Source organism: Orbicella faveolata, unplaced genomic scaffold (genome assembly GCF_042242905.1).
Source record: "Orbicella faveolata isolate gen_17 unplaced genomic scaffold, um_ofav_v1 contig_3, whole genome shotgun sequence".
NCBI classification, from domain to species: domain Eukaryota; kingdom Metazoa; phylum Cnidaria; class Anthozoa; order Scleractinia; family Merulinidae; genus Orbicella; species Orbicella faveolata.
In genome coordinates, this window is record NW_028301558.1 from 11,153,648 (window position 1) to 11,176,508 (window position 22,861).

The 22,861-nt window shown below is 43.7% G+C and overlaps 5 protein-coding genes and 1 non-coding gene across 7 annotated transcripts; 5 read left to right on the forward strand and 1 right to left on the reverse strand.

Annotated features, from left to right (window-relative positions):
* Window positions 1–1,186: 1,186 nt before the first annotated feature.
* On the forward strand, window positions 1,187–7,726 carry LOC110058552 (uncharacterized). 2 transcript variants are annotated; one of them, XM_020765203.2, is made up of 4 exons: window positions 1,187–1,418; window positions 2,970–3,293; window positions 4,361–4,647; window positions 7,567–7,726. In XM_020765203.2, the coding sequence occupies exons 2-3, from the start codon at window positions 2,995–2,997 to the stop codon at window positions 4,638–4,640; spliced, it is 579 nt and encodes a 192-aa protein (XP_020620862.1). In that variant the 5' UTR covers window positions 1,187–1,418; window positions 2,970–2,994; the 3' UTR covers window positions 4,641–4,647; window positions 7,567–7,726. The 2 variants fall into 2 exon arrangements, with proteins under 2 accessions (XP_020620862.1, XP_020620861.1); XM_020765202.2 differs by having other exon boundaries at window positions 1,189–1,422.
* A 3,433-nt stretch (window positions 7,727–11,159) lies between these two features.
* On the forward strand, window positions 11,160–11,775 carry LOC149106359 (uncharacterized). Its single transcript, XM_089298716.1, has one exon. The coding sequence runs from the start codon at window positions 11,265–11,267 to the stop codon at window positions 11,652–11,654; it is 390 nt and encodes a 129-aa protein (XP_089154842.1). The 5' UTR covers window positions 11,160–11,264; the 3' UTR covers window positions 11,655–11,775.
* A 6-nt stretch (window positions 11,776–11,781) lies between these two features.
* Trnah-gug (transfer RNA histidin (anticodon GUG)) lies at window positions 11,782–11,853 on the reverse strand. Its single transcript has one exon. It is a non-coding gene; the product is annotated as a tRNA-His (tRNA).
* A 3,363-nt stretch (window positions 11,854–15,216) lies between these two features.
* LOC149106361 (uncharacterized) lies at window positions 15,217–16,121 on the forward strand. Its single transcript, XM_089297970.1, has one exon. It carries the CDS (start codon window positions 15,217–15,219, stop codon window positions 16,036–16,038), a length of 822 nt encoding a protein of 273 aa, XP_089154096.1. The 3' UTR covers window positions 16,039–16,121.
* A 689-nt stretch (window positions 16,122–16,810) lies between these two features.
* On the forward strand, window positions 16,811–18,865 carry LOC149106362 (uncharacterized). Its single transcript, XM_089297969.1, has one exon. It carries the CDS (start codon window positions 17,572–17,574, stop codon window positions 18,664–18,666), a length of 1,095 nt encoding a protein of 364 aa, XP_089154095.1. The 5' UTR covers window positions 16,811–17,571; the 3' UTR covers window positions 18,667–18,865.
* A 2,315-nt stretch (window positions 18,866–21,180) lies between these two features.
* Window positions 21,181–22,662, forward strand: LOC149106363 (uncharacterized protein F54H12.2-like). Its single transcript, XM_089297968.1, has one exon. The coding sequence runs from the start codon at window positions 21,181–21,183 to the stop codon at window positions 22,567–22,569; it is 1,389 nt and encodes a 462-aa protein (XP_089154094.1). The 3' UTR covers window positions 22,570–22,662.
* Window positions 22,663–22,861: the final 199 nt, after the last annotated feature.

The window sequence follows — 22,861 nt, forward strand, 5'->3', positions numbered from 1 at the left end:
TCTAATCCACAAAATTCCAAGTTAAATGGGTAATTCCCTAGGTAAAAGCCTGGTGATTCCACTTCGTAGTATTTTGTAATTCTTTGAGTTCAAATGGTGAGCTTTACTCGTGATTTTCATGCACAATACTAACTTGAAATATTCAGGAATGGTTGTAGCCTTTTCTGGCTAGTCTTACTTTCTTTAAAATTTATGTTATGGGTAGTAAATATCCAATTTTTGTCTTTCGACAAACATATTTCAGTCAGTGAATATTAAGAAGCCTACGCTAGCTTACAATAGATATTAGTCGAGCTTTTGTTAATAGCTTCGTTGGGAACATTCTACCCAGGAGTTATACCCTTTTCATACATATCATTACTTTTAACATCACCGGTTGTGAGAATGACGTTGACAAAGATCAGGTTACAGCTGTTGTTTTAGTTAGTTATTTTGCCCAGCTATTAAGAAATACCCTGATATTGACGGTCCACTTTGCAAAATTAGTACAGCTCAGAGTATTATAGCCAGTTTCCTCAGTACTACACTGTTATGTAATAAAAGACCCTTCAATCTTCTACAACTCGAGAAGGGAGCATTTTCATGTAAAAGGGAGCGTTTTCATGTAAATAAGGATATCTAAAATTCCTGGCTAGACAAACTAGTGTTTAGTGTAATTATGACAATCACTTTGCGCAAAGTAATTATTTCAAAGATAAGATACAATCTGCGATTGAAACGAGGAAAACCAATTTGTCACAACTTTCCCACCAAAAAGTACTCATTTTAAATGCTGCTTAAAAAGAGGTTATCTCGATATATAGAAAATATTTTTTTAATGTTCATTTAAACAGCCATGTCTTGTCTGCTTCAAAGTCCTGTCTGATCCAGAAAATTCCGAATCAAATGGTTAATTTCCTAGGTAAAAGCTGACAAATCTGCCTGGTGACCCCACTTCGTAGTATTTTGTAGTAGTCCTTTGTTTAAGATGATGAGCTTTAAGCATTACTTTCATACACTCTAGTAACCTAAACGGGAGCTAAGAGATTCACGAATTAGATTTGGTCTTTGCTCTGTTTTCTGGATAGTGTTACTTTCGTGAAAATTTACATTATGGGTTCAAATTTCCAGTTTTTGTCTTTCGACAGCCATGTTTCATTCAGTAAATATTGAGCAGCCTACCCTATAGACAATGCAGCTACCCATGCGCTAATTTGAGCTCCAGTGCTACGTAGACAGCTGCAGCCTCAGGCGTTACTGAAAAATTATTTGTTCTCATTTTATGACAGCTGGCAATTAAATTCAGTGGTTAAGGTAAATGTTGAAGACGTCTTAAAAGGATATAAAGGATTCATCACTTTCATTTCTTCAAGGAGAGCGAACCTAAGATTATCATACTTCGAGCAGTGACTTCAACGGAATTGAACAGGCGAACTTTGGTGGGTAAGTTACCTTAGTAGCCGTATTTTGCATTTTTTCATAACAGTTAGCTAGTTGATACATCTGCCCATGATTCCGTGAGTCAAACGCCAGCGATGAGAGGAAGAGAGTAGCTCTTATTAAAACCCGATCGTTTCCTAGAAAGACGAACCCGGCAACAGTGAGAAGTTTTCGCAATTCTGTCAATCGAATACTTTAGGGTAAACAACCTCGCAATTTCTCGCTGATTGAGAGTCAGGAATTCTCTCAACACAAAGTTTTTACATCAGGAAAGAAAGGAACTGGCCTTTTCAAAGAGCGGTTTTCAGTTGGCTTTCGAAAGAAATCTGCATATGTACTGTTTTTTTCATTTCTATGCAATTACGCTTAATGACTGTTTTAATAAAATCGATCCACTTCTTCGCACACGTTTTCCCGCCCCTTATGCACGTTAGCTTACACGTACTTGTACTTGTAAATGATTCCTTGAACCAAACGCCGACCATAAGAGGAAGAGAGCGCTCCTATCGAAATCCGATCGTCAGATCGATTCCTTTGACAAAGTACAACTTTTGTTGTACATAAAGACAGAGAAGATTTTAACGAACCTAATATTGAGAAGTCGTCAGTCGTAATTCTGTCGAGTCCTTTGAGGTCAACAGCAGTATAAATTCTCGATGATTGAGGGTCGGGAATTCTCTAAAAACAAAGATTTTCCAAGAGAAAATAAACAAAAAACAAAGGCCGAGGGATAACAGTGAAGATATCGGCTTTTCACCATGGAAAATGTTTTCGACGCACAGCTTATGTATAGGTGTTAGCTAGGCAGCTGAAACAACTTGTTACGGGAAGATTTACCCTTTATCAGTCATTCTACTTTTAAACGTATATATTTTAAGATTTTGAGATCTTTCTACAAGCCAACTTCGGAGTTTTTTTGCCCTTTTTCTTCAAGTTTTAATTTCCGAATTTTGCTTGGTCTGTCCTTCTATAATAATTTTTGGTAATTTATAATATATGATAATTGTACCTCCGTGTACAGTTGCTCTCAGACAATTTCTTTGTTCTTTATTCGCTTGTACTGAACTTTGTACTTGTGCCACGTACGCTTCCTTCAAGGCAAGGTTCTCCCTGCTGTCAGTCACTTTGTGTAACAAAGAAATCCCTGTAGTTAGTACAATTTTTAATTAAGAATCACAAACTTTAAAGAGAATAATTAAAGCACCTTTCATTTCCACGCGAAGGCATATTTATTAAACTGGCAACAGAACTTGTACTTAAACAGTTCTTAATCCACTATGTTTTTCTCAGCCGGATCTGATGATGTATTAGAGCTTAGGACCTTTCTCAAATAGGAATCATTTATGTATTCTTGTCTTTGGGAAGCATTCAGCCTGCGATGCATTTCCAGCATAAATAAAAATGGAATCGTAACAAGCGTATTCAATGCTTCACAATCGGCAACCGGGCTTCTCAAAATGCAAGAGAAGACCCTTAATTCAACTAGTAAACAATTTTATTTTTTTTCTTCAGAATTTACTACCAGTCGTGTTCTTTGTTTGGTGTTGCAGAAACGTCTAAGAAAGCGATTAAAATATGCAGTTTGTGTTCGTTCTTCAACTTGTCAGCATGCTATTGATGCCCCAGACTGTCAGCACGCTAACCACGGGTTGTGAAGTTGCCAACTGGTTGCACAGCATGGACGTGCAAGGTTGGTCTGTCTGTCGATATGACAGATTCATAAAAGCATTTAACAGGAGTGAACAACAACCAGACTATGATCCCATTTTGCTCCTTGAAGAAGCAGAATGCTGCCCAGCCACTATACCAAGGTACAACTCGGCACCTTACACTGTGACCTGCTTAACTGCAAATTGGCAATACACGTTGGATGGGTGAGTATTTAAGGAAGCTTTTGTTATTATTTAAAGAAAGTGCTTGATTGAAACCCTACACTGGATTTGAACTGATACGTGTTATGAACATTCCTGAAAGCTAAGTAGGAGTCTCAAGAATAAGTGCAGCGTGCATGCGTTTTTATCCTTAATTTATCTCGTTTTTACCTCTTGAGGATATAAATATCAGACGTATTCTAAATGACATTGAAATGACCTGGAAACATCTGCGATGTTCTCTCGTATCCTGTCATCCTAACCTGACATGACCGCTCGCCTCCCAACAGCTTCTCAGATGTTTACAGAAATAATAGCCTGAGAAACGTATTTTTTGTTCTCGGAAGACAACTTGAAATCAACAACAGCTCGCAGTTCCGCGTTTTAGATTTCTGCTGCATGTCCGGCAAAGGACCACGCAGGGGCAATACAGGCCATGACTTTATTTCTATTAGAATGATACATTAATTTTCAACACAGAGGTTTACAGAATCTCTGCTTTGGTACCAATCATAGTCATTGAATGTCGCTAACTCATTTTTTACAATTTGATATAGTTGAAGGGGTGGGTGGAATGATTTGTAATCATTTTGTTTCGTCGTCTCAAAACATAAAAGTTTGGTTGAATATACCATATAATTATTTCCCTGATTCTATTTAACTTTACATATCTCTTTGGTGACTAATTAAGTGTCATATTAGGCCTCAATCCCGATTCTGTAGCAATTAGATTAAGAGCGATGTTATGCTGAGGTGTTAACGCTGTTAAAATTTTTGGCAGTCAAGAAATACCGTAGATTGGGTTGATCATGAGTTTAGGTTGATTAAAGGGACCTGGACACTAGTTTTCTCACTTTGAAAAAAATTCACCTCAACCTGAAATCAAAGTAAATCTCCGCTTCAATCTTGGCAGTGTTCTGCTTGACTTTCAATTGTTTACCGAAAAACATGTTTTTGAGTGTGCTTTTACTCATCCTATATGATATTATTTTTATCATATTTGGTTAAAAACAGTATGAATCGCGCCTCTGTGATACGCAATTTGGTACTTTATTGTTTTCTTTTTCCAGCGATAATGTCTGGGCGCTATGTCCCAGTGGTTATTACTTGTCTGGCCTCTATATCAGCATGGGGGTTATGCTGATGGATATTGAACGGGCAAGATGCTGTCGTCCACAGCAGCACCCCGACAGATATGGAGATTGTTACGACGAAGATGTTTCTACATCGTTCGACAGTAAGGGCTGGAGCGAATGTGCTAGGGCAGGCTATTTGATGACTGGTTTCTACAAGGGCAATTGTGACTTCCTTCATTGTATTGAAAAATTTAGATGCTGCAGCATGATATAAACTACTGGTAAGTTATTTCGACACTCTTTCCTTTTTAAAAAAATATCGCGGATCTGTTACCAGGATTGATCATGATAAAATAGGTAAATAAAGTCAACGACAATTGTTTTTCGCACGTTATTATTAGTAGTATTATTAGTTTTATTATTATTTGACTAAGTTGTTTTTTAACGTTAACTTTTTTAGTCAAATCCGTTTCTAAAAATTTGTTGATTCGAATTATTATTGAATTAATCTTGTTTAAAAGAATGATATAGAGCAGGGGCCATAATCGGGGACGGAGACCGTAAGTCTCGGGATTCGCGCGCACCCATGATACGGGACAATGATCAAATGGTGAGAGTTGAGAGATTCTCTTGCGTATTTTTCACAGCGATGGCAGGGAATAAGGCAGGGAATACGAACCAGGGCGCTTATATGTAGTTTTATGCTCTGAGCTAACGGAAAAGGTGGGTTTTTCAGGGTCGAAAACAAGACTTCAATCTCGCGCTGGGAATGAATAATAAGATCTGCTCGCGCTAGTTGTAAGCTTACGCGTATGTTTTTGCGTTTGTTCTGACTTAACAGTATAGCAAGAAAAACTCTCTACTCTGGTATCGAGTTAATTTGTGAGTTACTCAGACAATGGTTCATCATAACCAAAACCTATTTTGACGGTTTCTTATTGTTTCTGCTTGTTTGGTGAGTTTGCAAAAGTTTTTGAAAGGAAAGTCTGACGCGTACAATTCGCTCATTTGCATAGTGCAGCTCGCGCACTTTCAAGTCCGAGTCGGTGTTTTCAATTGTCAACAAATCTTGACAAAGATTTCTTTCGTTATCTTTTGTGCTGAGATGCTGTAACAAATTTCACGAACGCGAAAAAGGCTACTAACATCATGAGTGTTTCTTCAACATAAGCATAGTGAAGTTTTACGCTGCGAAAATGAAAATAGACAAGGAGTTTTGATAACTCGATCAACAAAATCGGAATCGTTATTCAAAGTCGATTAAAGAGAGCGTCATAGTAAATTTGCTGATTATTTCTGCTTTATTCACATATTTTCAGCTTAGCTTTTAATATGCTCTCAAACATTTATCAATCTTAAACATATTTAAAAACTATAGAGTTATTGTTTGAGTTCGATGTACGCTTTCACACGAAAGTGCGGTGGAAGTACAATTTGTGATGTTTACTGACTGTACAAAAACACGCATCGGCGGGCTCTCTCATTCATCGACAACAGAGAATTTACTGGATTTTTACACGAATAAAACTGAGCAGTATCTACGGGCGTAAAGTTATTGGGCCTTGATGAAACATCAAGCATTGCTTATAATTCAGGCGAAACTCAAACTAGCAATTATTTTGTTTTACTTTTCGGTCGCGATAGACTGACAAATTCCTCGCAAGCGTGTGGCAAGAGGAGCTAGGAAACTATGAAACCCTGAAGCTCTGCTATATCTAAATATATCCAGCTAGTTTTTGCTATGTAATGGAAAAGCTGTTAATCTTCAACATATGTGAAATTTAAAGTGGAGTAATGTACAGCTCATGCAAAAGAAGCATCCGTCGGAACACAACTTGGTCAGCGATATATATAAGCTTACAGCGGAACATACCTAAATTCGACACTCTCTTACTTTACTCAAACTGGAGCAGCTTACGACGAAAATACTTAAGCAAAATTCCAACAGACGTAAACGCGTTGAGTTGTGAGCGAAAAACATGAAAAATTTCGGGAATTTCGGACGCCATTTCCCCCGCGCGACATCCGCAAAAATCCTCGCAGCATGTACGCGCGTGTGCCGCAGGCGATGGCGCAATTTGTTCTGAAAATAGAATTATTGTCCCATATCATGGGGACAACCCCAATACTAGAAATGGCGCGCGCTTACGGTCTCCGTCCCCGATTATGGCTCCTGTATAGAGAGAAATTCGCATAAATTAAAAATTACCGCACTTATCAAGAATGTTCAAAAGAATGCTAAAAGTGCTAAAATTAAAGTTTGTTTAAAAGAATGTTTTATTGTCTCGGGAGTGGGCATGAGTAACTATCAGCCTCAACAGTTTTTGCCGTGTGGCATGATAAGACACTAAAAGTTGTTACATTTTATGAATATTTTAAGAATAAACTCAAGGCCGAGATTATGAAAAGAATATAAGTTTTTGTGTTGTAAATACAATACAATTATATGTTTTGAACTAAACTGTATAAAAATTATTCCTTCCCTAAATGGCAAAACCAGCCAAAACACAACAAAAACAACACTAGTTGTATGTTCGATCCAATAATATTTCTGCAAGAAGTTATGTGTGTTTTACGAGGCTTTATTGCCAGCATGTCCGGCTCAAAATTTACTTCATTTTAAAACAAATAAAGAAGCCTAAGCCGTGTATTACACTGTGATAAACCACGACGGGCATTTGAGAACACGAGGGTAATGTAGAAAACATTTCTACATTTCTCGAGTGTTCTCATATGTCCGGAGTGTTTTATCACAGTGTAATACTGGATCTCCCAAAATTGAAGGTTTTCTGATTTCAAGTTTTTGTTTATTTTTGTCATGACAATGTCGATTTTCAAAGGCAAAATTGTTATCCGAAATCGATATTCTGATGTAACGTTCACGTAGATCAAAGGAACGGCTACTTAAGGAGGCTGGAAATAGTTTTCAGCACTTTTCCATCAGCTAAGCTTTAACGGATCAATAGTATTAGCGTTTATCAAGTAATGCTACAACATTGGTACGGCATAAATTCCCAGCCGTTGTTGAGTTGAGCGGTCGTTATTCTGGCATCCATATCGTCACATTGTCTCGTGTCTTAGCAACTACCTATATATACCCAAATATCTTAATCAATAAACCGATGTGTTACTCTGAGCCATTGTAATGCGCGGCGCCTTATAAAATGCAAAATTAATGCTACTTACTGTTCCTCTTGCAGATCTACAAAAAAGCCTGGAAACAGATGGGGACCACATTTACTTGGCTGTGAAAATAAGGGCTAATTATAGTTTGAGATAAGAATTACAATTTGAAACAAGCACACTTGAGCTGGTGCATAAGTTAGTTCAGGTTACTGAATAAAACCGAAAATAATAACATTCATTTGTCCAACGTTTTATTCTTGTTAAAGTTTCTTCAACTTCTCGAACGCATTTGCCACGTGACTACGACGACGACCATTCTGTGTTCTAATTCGATAACCGATAACTTGATTGTCAACCAGCTACATCCCTCTGAACTGGGCCTGGAGGTGATCTTCTTGAAACTAATCTCACCGAGGCAATTGCCTTTCTGCAGTTGTCTCCCGGGGAGAGACTCCCATATAAAAAGGACGGGGGCGCTTGTTGGAAATTTTGAAAAAAAACAAAAAAAGAAAAAAACCTAAGAAGTACCAAAATCCTGTTTTGTGGGCGTAGCTTGAAATTTTTTCACCCCTAAAAGGTACCAATTCTGAAACAACACACTATCTCTCGTCGCATTTTGTCGGCTCAAATACCCTAGAAGGTACTGCAAATGTTAATATTTTTAAGCTGAACACGCTAAGAGGTACCAAAACCGCGTTTTTAAACCCTACAAGGTGCCACGAGCACCCCCGTCCTTTACATATGGGAGTCTCATGTGCATTTTATTGGCTTAAAACCTTTCGGAAACCGTTCAAAATCCTGCAAGATTCTTCGAAAACAACCCTTTGGCACATTCGTTGAAAACTGTGCCTGGTTGTATGAGAAAGAAAGATAGATACTCAAAAACATATCCAAACGATGTCACATCATGTCGAAGCCCGTGGGAAAACGAATCTGCATGTCCTACGTTTTGACTTCGTAGCGGTCAGCGGTGGGAGATCGTAGAGGTTCGTAGCGCCATATTTCTGCTAAACTCGACGCTCGAATTTGTTTTGCTCGAAATGTGATATTCAATGAAAGGATAACAATGTTAGCCTGTGAAAGGCAGTTATTTTCATTAAAACTCGCGTTCCAAAGGCGAAAATCGATTATTCAATCTCGACTTACTAACCTAGCTTGCTCGAGCCGTACTGTGGAATATTGGCCCCGGTCGTTTTTGTACGGAACTCGCTGCGCTCGGTCCTTTCTACCACGTCCTCCCCAGGGGGGCCCTCGAGTTCGGTTAGTAAGAGGGTAGTATTTATTTTGGTCAGTACTTGCTTTGATGAAGTATGAAACTCTTCATGGTTCAATTCTGACGTTATTCCGTCTGATCCGACGAATGTTTGCTCAGTTGTATCGATTATTACTTTTATGATAACATCTCATTCTTGACGATGACAAACGCACAAAACAAAAAGTTGTTTAATCATAAGGAGCAAGGAAATGGCTAAAATAGGGTCTAAACGCATTTTATTGTTGTCCATTGTTCACTACTAGTTTCGATTTTCAAGTAACTTGACGTTTTGGTGTGAAAAAAGTACACAAAACGAAAAAAACCCATCTTTCATTGGATTATGGACAGAGTTATCGCAAACAATTTTGCCAGAAATGTCAGTAGTGAACTTAAGTTATTCAAAACGATGGGTTTGTGTTCAACGGTGAAAAGGTAGAGACAAGATCAGATTCTTCTTTAAGGTTTGGATATGAAGATCACCATTTCAGGTGGGCGGTTCGATGTGTCCAAAACTTCAGGTAGCAGATACAGGTACGGTCGCGTTCAAGCAATTATATTTCGCCTTCTCGATGTCACCCGCTTCGAATTCAAATAAAGTGAAAAAGTTCTTACACCATTCCACAGCATATCTTAAGTGTATGTTTACACGAATGCACACACTATTAATCGAGATTTGCTTGAATTCATTCACTTTGCAATGCAAAAAAATATAATTCTTCAATGATAACATAGATCTGCAAGTGATTTCTATCATCAAATCCAGTTAAGTAGGGGAACTGATTTTTTAGTAGCGAAGCTTTTAGTGTTTTCTGTTCTATTTCCATTGGTATCGAACAAGACGCGAAGCACCAGAACCGAAATACTGATCGCGACGGAACAGAAATTTGTGAAAAAATGTTTACAGTCACCAGTGACTGCACTAGCGAGTATCTGTGTTTGCTAGATTGTTGCGATCAAATTTGTGAGAATATTCTGGATCTCTATTACTTCTTTGAAGAAATATCAATCTACAAGAAAAATGGAACAGAACTGTGTGGTGGGTAACTGTTCCTCATCCACAGTGCAATGAGGTGACTGTGTTTGTGTTTGTTTTTGGTCAGCAGATCTGTTTTCAAATCTAATTCTAGTACAACTATGCCAGGAATATATTTTTATGCCGTTAAAGACCCAATATTAACACACTTGAAGGTGAGCGGATAATTAGATTACCTCCATAATATCAAGTTTTTGGACTCGGATTTTGTAGAAGAAGTATTCCTACGGATGGAATTAATGCATTGTATTTCTGAGTAAATATCAACTGAGCTGGCGTTAACTTTTGGGCAGCGATTTATTTTAAACAGCGACTCAATTATTTTTTGTTTATCGTCAAAAAAAGATAAAGAGTGATTCACGCCTTTGGTTTGTTTGAAATTGCCTTACAGCAATTGACAGAATAAAAAGCTTCATCCTATTGGACAAATCCACGGCTAAACAAACCGTCGTGCATAGATGGCTAATAGCATTGCGTGTTAGAAAAATAACTAAAAATGTACCTAACACATTGGGTGTTTCACAGACTTGTTCTGACGAGAACCACGCTAAACAAACCGAGGAAGAGAGAAAAAGTGTGGTTGGAAAATTCGCTGAGTGTTAATTGATTTAGAACTTAGTTTCCTAGCTCGGAGAAATCAGCGATCTAAGTTTCAATTCTATTACTATTTTTTGATTTAATTTTTTTTTTACTGGTGTTAACGATAAACCTAACGTCAGTTATTTTGTTCTACTGTTTAGCTTTCTGTGCACGCTCATAAGACGAGACCCAGAGACTAAATCAACCCAAAGGTAAATGATCTAGTGTTAACTGAGAAGCCTGCATGTCGCTAAAATAGTACGTCACCAGAAAAGGGGGGAAAAACACTCTAAATTCGTGCTAACGATTCTGAAAATATAAATAAATTGATTTGCAGACAGCATTTTGCGAAAACAGGCGACGAGTGCACTTTTATGCTACATGATTTAGCGGCCGTCAGCTATAGATTTCTAATATTTCAAAAAGAGTAAAGTTATGTTCACATACATGTATGTATTTATTTTACATGTTAAGGATTCTCCTTCAACGTCTTCAGAGTGTTAAAGTTATTTTTGCTGCAGAATTGAAACGTATGCTTCCGACGTAATTAACTTTAATTTTGTCAAATATACTTATCGTTCACATTATTGAGTAGGTCTGTAGTAGTCATATACGCTTGTTGGGGCAGTAACCAATCAGCGTGCAGGGATCATACCACGTGACCACTATTTTCCCATACATTCTCTTAAATTTGTAAATCCAAGATGGCCGATATTCGCGAAACCTGGCGCATGCGCAGATGGGACAACCTGAAATCGAGGTTGTGACGCGCATGTCCAAATAAGGAGATAGCCAATTCATGAGATCGAGGTTGTCCCGTGCATGAAATCGAGGTTCGGATGGGAATAAAAGGGTTTGCGTGAGTGTCGAGTGAGTATTGTTGTTTTGAGCTAGGCGACTAGAAGATGTCTTCAGAGGAGAGCGAGACGAAGGTGGAGGTTTCTGAAGAGGAGAAGATAGAAGAACTTGCCGCGAGGGTGATGGATGCTGTTCATGACGGTATTCTTGGAAAGATAATGAAATGCGCCGTTTCTCACGCTATGGATGTCCTCCTGAAGAAAGAGGTGACGAAGCTGGCGGATGAGGTGATGAGGTTCAGAAAAATGCTGTCTGAGAAGATGCTTGCTGACCAGTCCATCTCGTTTAAAGACCCCGTGTGTTTGGAGAAGTTGCCGGAGGGATTTGAGGACGGATGGGAAGCGTGGAAGAGCAGTTGGGACAACAGAGACGAGTTGGCGTACCGTGTATTTGTCAAACAAATTGTAAAAACACCACCACCAGAATCAGAGGAGTGAAAAAAACATTTTTATTCATGCCTGTAACAAAAACTAATAAAGATCCTTTAAAGAGAGAATGTACATGGTTTGTTGCGTGATTTTTTCATCGTCTCTATAGGGAATAAAAAAGAAAAAAGAATTTTAATGCCCCGACCAGGAATCGAACCTGGGTCTTTGAGGCCACAACTCAACGTCTTAACCATTAGACCATCGAAGCGCTTACCTCTTTAGGACTTGGTTTTGGGGTTGTCATCGGGAGGCAGTCCGAAATTCACGGCTTTGCAATGAGGGCAGAGTCTTTCGGAGGGTTTCAACCGCTCAGTGTGGAGGGCTTTGCAGGTTCCGTGAAAGAATTGGTCGCAACAGGGTGTCAGGAGGTAGTCTCTGATACTGTGTTTGAAAGTGTATCCTTCCTTGCACCATAGACATAGGGGGTTAGGAAATCGAGACATGGAGTCTGAAAAAATAGAGCAAAAACAACTTTTTATTGGTCATTCTACTTGGTTTACAGGGTGGGACATGTGCACGGTCCTCTTGACCGGCGCCCTCTTTTTCTTCGGGATAACAATCAATGAACGATTTCACGTGATTGACACGTGACAGGGCCTGGTTGTAACCGTTTCCCAGGAAGACGGGTTCGTAACATTCGGTTTCCAGATTGTGGTACATGCCGTAGATGACCCCGCAACAGGTGGCGTAGACGCACCCTAGTCCCCATTCTTTTCTGAGTGGTCCCGTGATCGCGCGTACGAATTTGGTGTGGGTTCCATTTCTGCTTAATTCTAGGATCGGTTGGCGGCAGCAGGGTCTCAGATGTTTGCATACGTGGCAGTGGAGGGGTGGTTCCATAGCTAAAAATGAAGCAATTGTCTGTAAGTGTTGCGGACCCAGTCTATGTGAATCACCAAATCATTGGTATCGTCCTCGTCAAGGACCCCCAACCTCTCTTCCAGCCCCAAAAGATCTAGTTGGTCCCGGGCCACCTCGATAAAACCTAGAAGTTGTTCTAAGTCCCTGTACAAAGGGGTCTCTTCTTCGTCCTTCATCCACTCTCTCACCCGCTTTTCCCAGGTAGTCAACTCTATGTGACACTGCTCTAATATTTCCATACTCACTCGGTACTTTGAGGAGCCACACCAACGAGAGTATCCACAGTCTTCTATAGGCGCTCATACAAGTTGAAAATAACTCAGAGTGAAAAGTGAACGGTCCAACTCGCTTATTTTATACACGCGGTATAATGGTGTCCAGTCTCCTACCGTGAGTGGGTGTGGTAGGGGGATACCACCCTATCCCCTGGGTCTGAGGTAACACGTGACTTGGTCTCGATCTGTGATTGGTTGGACGGATCTTCATAAGGCGAGTCCTCGCTGTCCCCGATCTTCACTCTGAGTTTTAAACTTGTATTGAGCGTCAATATGGCCTTGAGGGAGAGATACCTGCAGAACGATTTCAGACCGAGAAAGCCTGATACTACGTATGAGGAAGCCATTGATCAAATGCAGACACCCTGGACCCGATTTTATGAGGACATGAACTTTCCCATCCGGGATTTGTTGGTGGGCCGACGTTGGCTGACGCAGCTCAAAGACTCCAGCCAGCTCGAGGTGATGCTCCACCAAATCTTGTTTTTATGGACGAGCAGAGGGAGAACTGGACCCGGAGTCTATTCCAGTACCGGAGCATCGAGAAATGCTTTAGCCGAACCTTATTTAACGCTATCCTGGCCATTCGCCGTAATCTTGTATGGGACGTGAAGGTGAAGCCACCCATTGACCGGATCACATATCACAGACTGATGTTATGTTACGGTTTTGAACCATTTCAGTCCACGTGGACTAAGAGACAGAAGAAGACAGCGAGACGCTATGTGAACGTTATCAATTTTTATTACAGTGTTTTTAACAAATGTACTCAAGTGACAATGAGATCGATGATCGACGCGGAGGATAAACTACCCAACATGTAAAATATTGTGAAATAAAAATCAGAGTGTGTTTTTTACAAAAAACTGTGTCTGTCTTTTTCTTAGTTTGGGTCCTGTCCATTGATCAGTATGGCTTCGGCGACACCTCGTGGGTATTCGTCGATCCATTGAAAGAACTTGCAGGTACGCTTGGGACACTTGAGATAGAGCCTGTCTGGGTTGGACTGAGAGTGGGAGGTGGCTAAGACCAGAGACTTGCTGTATAGACATCGGAAACGAGCCGGGTCGATGTTCCTGTAGCAGGGGTGGGTCTGTTCTTCGACGCGTCTCAGGTAAGTGCCCACCTCTTTGACGCCACAGGTCACATAACACTTGGTGTAGAATCTGGAAGAGGGGCATCGGTAATACTCCCAGGTACCACCGTCTGGGGTTTTCACTCTTCCATATTCCATGGGTACCATACAACGCGGGCAAGTGGGATCTTGTGGTTTCAGTTGGTTCAGGAACTGATCGGGGTCGAATTCCTCCAACACTTGGACTTCGGTGAATTCTCCTCGGTCATCCACTTCAGGTGATACTTCTACGAGGTCGTCTTTCTTGAATTTGTCGAGTCCCATGGCTTCCAGGACTTGCATGGTTCGAGGAGGTGACTCTCTGATCACGGTCATGCATCCGCCTTGAATGGCAGGTAGCTTTGAGTCTGTGAAGATAGAGAACGAGTTAGTATCCCAACAAGGTGTTTTCACGTCGCATGGTTTCTAGGATGTGGGTGGTTTTTCGCACGTTTTTTTGGGTCAGTCTTTGCCTTCGCCTGTCATGGTTACTTTTCATTTAGCTTTTGACTTCTTGGCGTTGGATCGAAAAGGCGCTCCATGGTCGCGAGAAGCCTTTGAGAGGGACGGTGGTCCAACTGACCGAGTCCGGGGTGATCTCTTTGAAGAGGACGCGTTCGTTGAAACGTAGTCTGGAACGAGGTTTTTTGAATAACCATCTATCTAAGGTGGATTGTAGTTTACCTTCTCCTTCCACTCTCTTGGGCATTACAAGTTTCAGTTTCTTACGCGCCTCCTTCTTTTTTCTTTTTTTACTGTCGGGTTCGACGTGTGAATCCATGACGACTGCTGAGAAAAGTGACTCGTGATGGAATGCGTGGTTCGACTTTATGGACGTTTTTGATGACCAATCAGTGACGTGTGGTGTGATGGGATCATGTGACGGTCTTCGTTCCGATTGGTGGATCTGAAAAAGGGCGCGTGATCCGGGAAAGTACGGAGTGAAAAGTGGATCCACAGCGCGGGTATAAAAGGAGCCCGTTGGACGCAGCGAATCATTCTCGACTTGCTGTTGACGCGGTGATGACCTGTAGGATTTTGGATGAGAGAGACGTGCAAGAGATCCTTGAAGATCTGAGAGAGCAGTTGAATCGAGCTTCTGACGTTTTGGATACAATCGAAAAAGAAGGCGAAAGACCGTTACACGGGAGGATAATTGAATTGGAGTTACGTCTTGTCTCTCCTTTGTACTATAGGCTCCAGAGGCACTTGATTGACTGGGGTGTGCGTAGTTGCTATCCTCATTTGTCGGACTTGCAGATCACGAAGCGAGCGGATCGAGAAGGAAAGAAGTTTAACGAGTTTATCTGAGGGCGTCAAGATGACTTACTATAGCAACTCGAACCAGATTCGGGACCTCGTGGAGCAGATCGTGGATCAGAAGGTACACACTTTAAGAGATCTCGATGCCATTCCGGATGTCAGAGTGGACATGTACATTTTTGACAATCTCTTCGAACCGTTAGGTCAAATACCCGATAGTCTGTGGTCTTTTGAGCTCTTGATGAGACGTCGTCCTGACTGGGGTGGTACGATTTTGGAGATGATGAAGAAGAACGAACACGTGTTTTTGTTCTGTGGTGAGTGGTGTCGCGTGATGTACAGAAGTGGTAGCGGTCAATTCAAATTCATTCATTGTCGGGATCCCACCCTGGACGCCGAGCGTGCCTGTTTTATCGCCACAGATCACCTCACGTACATGATGAGCGATGTCATCCGTGATCTGTTTGAACCCTTGCGGTTCGCTCGCGACCTGTCACGACGGGTGAGGGAGTCGGACAAGAGTCCCAAGGTGGAGGAGATACTGACGTTCAACAGGTGCGCTCACAAGGAAACGTGTCTGAAGTTGGAAGAGTTGATCTACGATATCATGCGTCAGCGTGATCTGTGGAAGGATCGGTTTTTCTTCCGTGCCCTTGAAGCGGAGGAGGATGACCTGTGTGGTGAGTGTAGAGAGAGTATGCGTCAAGCATTCTATGTGAAGGGGGACGAGGAGGAAGCCCTGAAGTGGAGACCCGGTAAATGTGATTGGAGAAATTGTAAATATTATGCCATGGATACCTATGAGGAAGACTGTGATAATGAGTACGGTCAAGATTGTAAGAACACGGACTATGCTCATTACTTTTCAGATTCGGACTAAGTCTTTTTCGCCTTCTTTTTCGTGTTATCCAATCAGAGTCGATTTTTACGTAAGAACCAATCAGGCACGACGTTTTTTGTACATATAAGAAAGTGTGAATAAAGTATTGGGTTCAAATCATTATGTCTCATGCTTTGAGTTGGTTGATCTCGAGAATGTGTACGACCATAGCCGATCGATGGTGTTGGACGACCTTGTGTTCCAAGTGCACTAGTGTCTACGAGCGATACGGTAAGGGTGAACCCATCCCCGACCATTTCAGCGATTCGCCCTTGGAGGTGTTTGACTATACCGACGTCGAACCCAACGTGATGCGTTTTGTCGTTTATATCTTGTGGTTGAAACGGCAACCCGATTCATTTAAGAAGTATCTCGAGGTACGGGAGCAACGTTTCGAGTTGTGGAGACAGTGCGTGTACAAACTTTATCGACTATGAAGAAAGGTCAAAAGAAGAAGCAAAAGCCGCTTTCGACCGGAACGTTACTGGGACGGTATCGGGATCCTTCCAGACCCGGTAGTCTAGGCGGTCTGACGCGATTCGCCCAGGCCAATAAGATCTCGGTACGACGTGCTCGCGAGGTCTTGCAACGGGATTTGGGGTACACGCTGCACAAACCCAGACGTCGTCGGTTTCCCACGGTCCCGGTGGTGGTGTTCGGCATCGACGAGCAGTGGACGGCCGACCTGATCGAGGTGATCAATATTTCAAGGTACAATAAAGGGTATCGTTATCTCTTGACGGTGGTGGACGTGTTTTCCAAACACGCCTGGGTCCAGCCCTTGAAGAGCAAGACGGGTAAAGCGGTGACGGAAGCCATGGCAAAGATCTTGAAAGGAGGTAGAAAACCCATCAATCTCCAGACGGACGACGGGAAGGAATTCTACAACAAGACGTTTCAGGATTTGATGAAGCAGAAAGGCATTCATCATTTTTCGACGCGCGGGGATACGAAATCCAGTGTGGTGGAACGGTTCAATCGGACCCTGAAAGAACGTTTGTACCGATACTTCACCGTGAAGAATACGATGACGTTTGTGCCCGTGTTACAAGATCTGGTCCGAGGGTACAATCGATCGTATCATCGCAGTATCAAGATGGCTCCCGATCAAGTGACTTTAGCCAATAGCGAGGACGTGTGGGAGACTCTTTACGGAAAAAAGAAAAAAGGGAAATTGAAGAAACCGCAACTCAAAGTCGGGGATCGTGTGAGACTGAACAAGAAGTTCCGTCAATTCAAGAAAGGGTATTTACCCGGTTGGACCGAAGAGGTGTTTGTGATACGTCGAGTGCGTCCTGGGAAGGTCACCACGTACAAGGTGGAAGAATGGGATGGCACGGCGGTGGAGGGTACGTTTTACGCGCAAGATTTGCAAAAGGTGGACGTGAAAGACGACGATCTGTTCCGCATCGACAAGATCGTCAAACGAAAAGGGGATAAAGTCTTGGTGCGTTGGAAAGGTTGGCCAGTCAAGTACGACAGTTGGGTGGATAAAAAAGGCTTGTACGTGACCCAAAAGCCCAAGACGAAAAAATGAAAGACTTTCACGTGCAGTTGATGAGCAATGCCAGCACGAGCGAGTTCACGGACAACAAGGCCCACAGTTTCAAGAACCGTCTGCCGTATCCGCTCCTGTTTGAATCCGACAAGGAATGGAAAGTGGGATTGGCGAGCGTGTCTTACCCGATTCCTCCGTCACGACCGCATCAAGTACCAGTCCCTCAAGCGCACGACTTTGACGACGACGACTACGTGTTTGGCCTGGACTGGACCATTGAAACGTTCAGGTTGCTAGACGACGGGATTACGTGGCGTCCTTATCGATACCCCGTCACATTTTACGTCAGCGGAAAGGAACTGAACCGTGACCGACGCAAAGTGACGAGTGGCAGATCTCTCATGCAATACCTCATCAATCGTTTTCACGAACGCCTGTATCATTACATGGATCATGAGGGTGAAAGTCTACGAGCACCGAACGGGAAAAAATACTACCCCGTGTTCCGATGGGAGGGGAACGATTTGATTATCGATAACACCGACACGTTCCTCGACGAGTCCGGAGACAGAAAACGTCCCAGAGTGTATTTTGGTACTAAACTGGTCAAGAAGTTGGGTTTGATTCGAGAGGAATCGTATTACTCCGTTCACTTGAACATGAACATGATCAAGATCTTTCCCAACGACAAAGTCCCGTCTGATTTCAAGAAAGACTGGACCAACCATGACAGCAATCGATCTCGCGAATTTTGGAATTTGGACAGTCACGGGACGTTACAGCTCAGTCCCTATTGCAACTGGCGCTTCAGTTACCTGGACGAGGAATACGCCAAGACCTACGATCGCGGGGTCGTCGTTCATCCGGACCTGCCTCCGCCTCGCAGTCCCATGTACCTGTATTCGAATGTGGGTCGTAGTACCATCACGGGGAATCGCGTGACGGATCTCTTGAGAGAAGTCCCCCACGACCCGATCAAGACGACGTACGAGCCGACTCAGATTCAATATAAACCCGTGCGCAGCAACGTTTTGGATATAGTGGAGGTGCAATTGGCCGAGAACGACGGACGCTTGGTGGACTTTGCGTCGGGCGTGACGTCGGTGACACTACACTTCAAGTATGAATGAGTCTGTCGACGACTTTTACGTGCAACTGATGAGCAATGCCAGTACGAGCGAGTTCCCGGACAACAAGGCCCAAAGTTTCAAGAACCGTCTGCCGAACCCGTTGCAGTTGAGAGAGTCGGGATGGAAAGTGGGTATCAGCGACCTCTCGTTTCCGTCCGCGACGCGTAAGATGGGTTTGAAAGATTCTCTTCTGTTTGAAATCTGGTGGATCGATATGGTGGACGCGGATCGAAACATATACACGCGGGTCTCTTCGGTGACGAGAGAGGACGATTTGGAATTCACGCCGAGGACCGGTACCGAGTTACTGAACGCGATACGAGATCGATACCTGCATAGGTTGAGCTCTCGAACGGATGCCGACGTGACCCTGTACAAGAAAAAGAGCAACCCCGACGATCCCACCGAATTGCTGTACACGGTCATACCTAGGGCCGAGCATGGAGAATGCGTCCTGGACAACTCGAGAACGTGCCTCAGTCTCCTGATCCGTGGTAAACGCGTCTTTCCCCAAATGTCCATCGGCATCGAATTGGCCAAGAAGATGAAATGGGTCAAGATGGGAACGTTGCAGAACGGATGACCGGGTTACGTCTTGGGACCCCATTTGAGGAAAGAATTTCCCAAGGAAGTCGTACCCACGGCCACGGACTTGATCATAGCACAGAATGACGGGGACGAGACATTTTACAAGATCGACCCTGACACCTTACATTTGAGTTGTTTCATCAATTGGGTGTTCACGGACCTGGATCGCAGTTACGAGGAAGCGTTCGGTCACGAGCGTCGTTCCTTGTTCGTGTATTCGAATGTGGGACAGAGTATGGTGACGGGAAATCAAGTCACGGACATGTTGAAACAAGTGCGTTACGATCCGGACGTGATCGACCTTCAACCGAGACACATCCTATATCTACCGGTGCGTACGACCTTTTTGGACATTGTCGAGACGCAGGTGTCTGAGAACGACGGACGACTGGTGGACTTTGCGTCGGGTGTGACCACGATCACGCTGCATTTCAAGAAAGGATGAGTGATTTTTACATCAGTTTGCCCAGTCACAGCAGTAAGAGCGAGTTCCCTGACAACAAACCGAACCATTTCAAGATCAGGTTACCGCACCCCTTACGCCTGAATGGAGACGGAGGTTGGAAAGTGGGATTGAGTAGCATCGCCATGCCGGATGCCCACGTGAGGCTGCCTTCCTTGACGCCGAACGATCCTGATAAAAAAGTCACCTTGGCCTTTTCCGCATGGAGACGCATAGATTCGAGTAGCTACTACATGTATGGAGAAGCTTACTTCGACACGGAGGACCTCAAGAAGGTGATTCACAACGTGGACGGTGTTGGACTCATGAAATCCATGATCTCCTATTTCGATCGACAACGCGTCTTCAAATACAACGGACCCAAATTAGGATCCAAATATGTCACGAATGATGGGAAAAGAACCTACGTCAGGTTCAAGTGGGAAGGCGAAGACCTGGTCACGGACAACGAAAACGTCTTACGTCCGATCAAAGACATGCCTGCATTACACATCAATGTCGCCCTGGCTTGTAAAATGGGATGGCTCGAAAAGAACGGCAGCGGTTATAATCTGGGACCTAACTTGCAGAGCGAATTCTTCAAAGATGAAATTCCCAACATTGGTGTCGTCGGGGACTTACACGACTCGGATGGATTACCTGTTTTTTGGACGGTCACAACCTATTCAACGGGAAGCAGTTATTTGAAACTCAGCATCTATTGCAATTGGCGTTTTCTGAACCTGAACAAGGCGTTCGAGGTGGTGGTGGGAAACAGGTCGCGCTCTTTGTTCGTCTACTCGGACGTGGCTAGAAGTGGCGTGGTGGGAAATCAGGTCACGGATTTACTGAGAGAGGTCAACTTGATCCGAAGAGGTGCGGGTGTCCAGTATTTCGAGCCTTACCACATTCAATATATTCCCGTGCGCAAAGACCTCATCGACATAATAGAAGTGCAAGTGGCTGAGACAACTGGAGAACTGACGACCTTTGGAGACGGCAATACGATCGTGACGTTACACTTTAAGAAAGAATAATGATCGGCGGAACGCTGGTACGATTTCATCCCGATAAAATAAAGCAATCCGGAGACGGATTCGGCATGGCTTGGAAAGGTGTCAAGAAACGCGGTCCCGGCATTCTACGAGACTTTATCACCGAGACGGCCACGGAGGGTCTGAAAGGTTTAAATTCGGGTGGCAAGGGAGGAAAGCCCAATTGGAGAGGTGGACTCGCCGGGGTCAAGAGAGGAGCGAAACGAGCCGTGAAACGTAAAGCGACGCAAGAGATCAAACGGGCGTTGGCGAAAAAAGTAAGAAAAGACCTATTTGGAGTATGAATCCCATTTACTCGAGGCGCGTGAGACTTATCCCGATACGACGAACGTATAAAGGCGGATCGATATTCCCGTCCCGATCAAAACGCCCGAACTATCGTTGGGTGCAGTCGGCCCTGAGAAGGAGACGAAGACGACGACGTAGACGATGACGGACCTCGTGGCTCATGCCAGGTCGGCGGGGGTTCGTAACCCTCGCCTGAACATGTTCAATACCCCTCCCACGGATGTCAGCATGTCGTCTCGACGTTTGGTGAGAATCAACCCGTTCAATACGGGGATCAACCCCGTGACCTTCCAAGTCGATCCTCAAGAAGACTTTATCGACTTGAACGAGAGTTTCTTCGAAGTGGAATTGACCGTCAAGAAAAGTAACGCGACGAATCTACTGGCGGCGGATGTCATGGGACTCGTCAACAATCTGGCCCACACTCTCTTCAAACAGATCAATGTGAGATTGAATGGGACTCTCATCAGCCCCCAGACGGATACTTACCACCTCAAAGCCTACATCGAGACCCTGTTGAACTACGACCGAGACGACGGTGAATCGATCCTGACACCCTGTGGTTGGTACAACTGTCTCGGTGTACCCGACGACGGAGATGCCGATGAATTGACTGCCAATAAGCTGGATTATGACACTCCTCACGCCGATTATGAAGCTTTACCTCAAGATCTCAAGAACCTAGTCCTGGGACGATCCCAGTTTCTAGGTGGAGAAGCCGTGACTTTGAGGTTCAAACCTTTCCTGGAAGTGTTTCATCTCAGCAAGTTACTGTTACCTGGCGTGCAGATCCAGATCGACATGTACTTCAATACCCCAGCTCTGTGGACCGTCCGATGGCATGGTGCCGATACTCTCAGACTGACTGAAGCCGACGTGAAAGTGAGATTGTTCCTGTCTCAAGTGAGAGTGACTCCCTCGGTGTACCGAGAGATCATGACCAGCCTGAAAGGTGGAAGAGTGGCCACTTACCCTACTGTGAGAGGGGAAATTCGCACTTACTCGCATCCCAACGACAATCGTCATTTTGAGTGCAGCAATCCTTTCCACAGTAAGCTACCTAATAGACTAGTGGTGTTGTTGATGAAACAAGCGGCCTTCAACGGAACCATCACCGAGAGTCCGTTCAATTTTGGAAAATTCAATCTGGCTTCCATCAAACAATTGGTGAGAGGTGAAGAGTACCCCTACGAGACCTTGGAACTCGATCACGATGGGGACAGTAAAGATCAGAGAGGCTACTACAGATTCCTCCAAGCCTCAGGAGCGTTGTGCAGGGGAAAAGGAAACATGGTCAGAAAAGTGGATTGGGGGGGCGGCAAGAGATGCAACATGTTCGTATTTGACAACACGGCCAATGGATGTTTGGACAGTCCAGTGTTGAATCCCAAGCAGGAAGGTGAGCTGCGTCTGGTGATCGATTTTGGAGCCAATCCGGGAGAAAACCTGACCATCTTGTTGTACGGCGAATTCGAGAACTTGCTGGAGATCAACGAGAACCGAGTCGTCATCTACGACGTGTACCAATGAGAAGAAGAAAAAAATGGAGAAAGTAGCCTTGAATAATATACAATTGGATCATTTGGCACGGACGAATCCGTCCCTACGTTGTGTATTTTACGGCACGGTGCCATGCGATCGACTTCCCAGGACACTGCCCCAAGAAGGACCGACCGCTTACATCGTGAACACGGACCCTCACGATAAACCGGGCGTGCATTGGATCGCGTTGTGGGCCGACAAGAACAAGTGCGAGATACTGGACAGTTACGGTCTGCCGTTGGACGCGTACGGAACCGCCGAACCGATCCAAGAATGGTTG

Excerpts from the sequence above, each read along its gene's own strand:
- LOC110058552 (XM_020765203.2), top strand. The coding sequence starts at position 2,995 with ATGCAGTTTGTGTTCGTTCTTCAACTTGTCAGCATGCTATTGATGCCC. Across the intron at positions 3,294-4,360 it reads TGGCAATACACGTTGGATGG|CGATAATGTCTGGGCGCTAT; the intron begins GTGAGTATTTAA and ends TTCTTTTTCCAG.
- LOC149106359 (XM_089298716.1), top strand. The coding sequence starts at position 11,265 with ATGTCTTCAGAGGAGAGCGAGACGAAGGTGGAGGTTTCTGAAGAGGAG.
- LOC149106361 (XM_089297970.1), top strand. The coding sequence starts at position 15,217 with ATGACTTACTATAGCAACTCGAACCAGATTCGGGACCTCGTGGAGCAG.
- LOC149106362 (XM_089297969.1), top strand. The coding sequence starts at position 17,572 with ATGAAAGACTTTCACGTGCAGTTGATGAGCAATGCCAGCACGAGCGAG.
- LOC149106363 (XM_089297968.1), top strand. The coding sequence starts at position 21,181 with ATGACGGACCTCGTGGCTCATGCCAGGTCGGCGGGGGTTCGTAACCCT.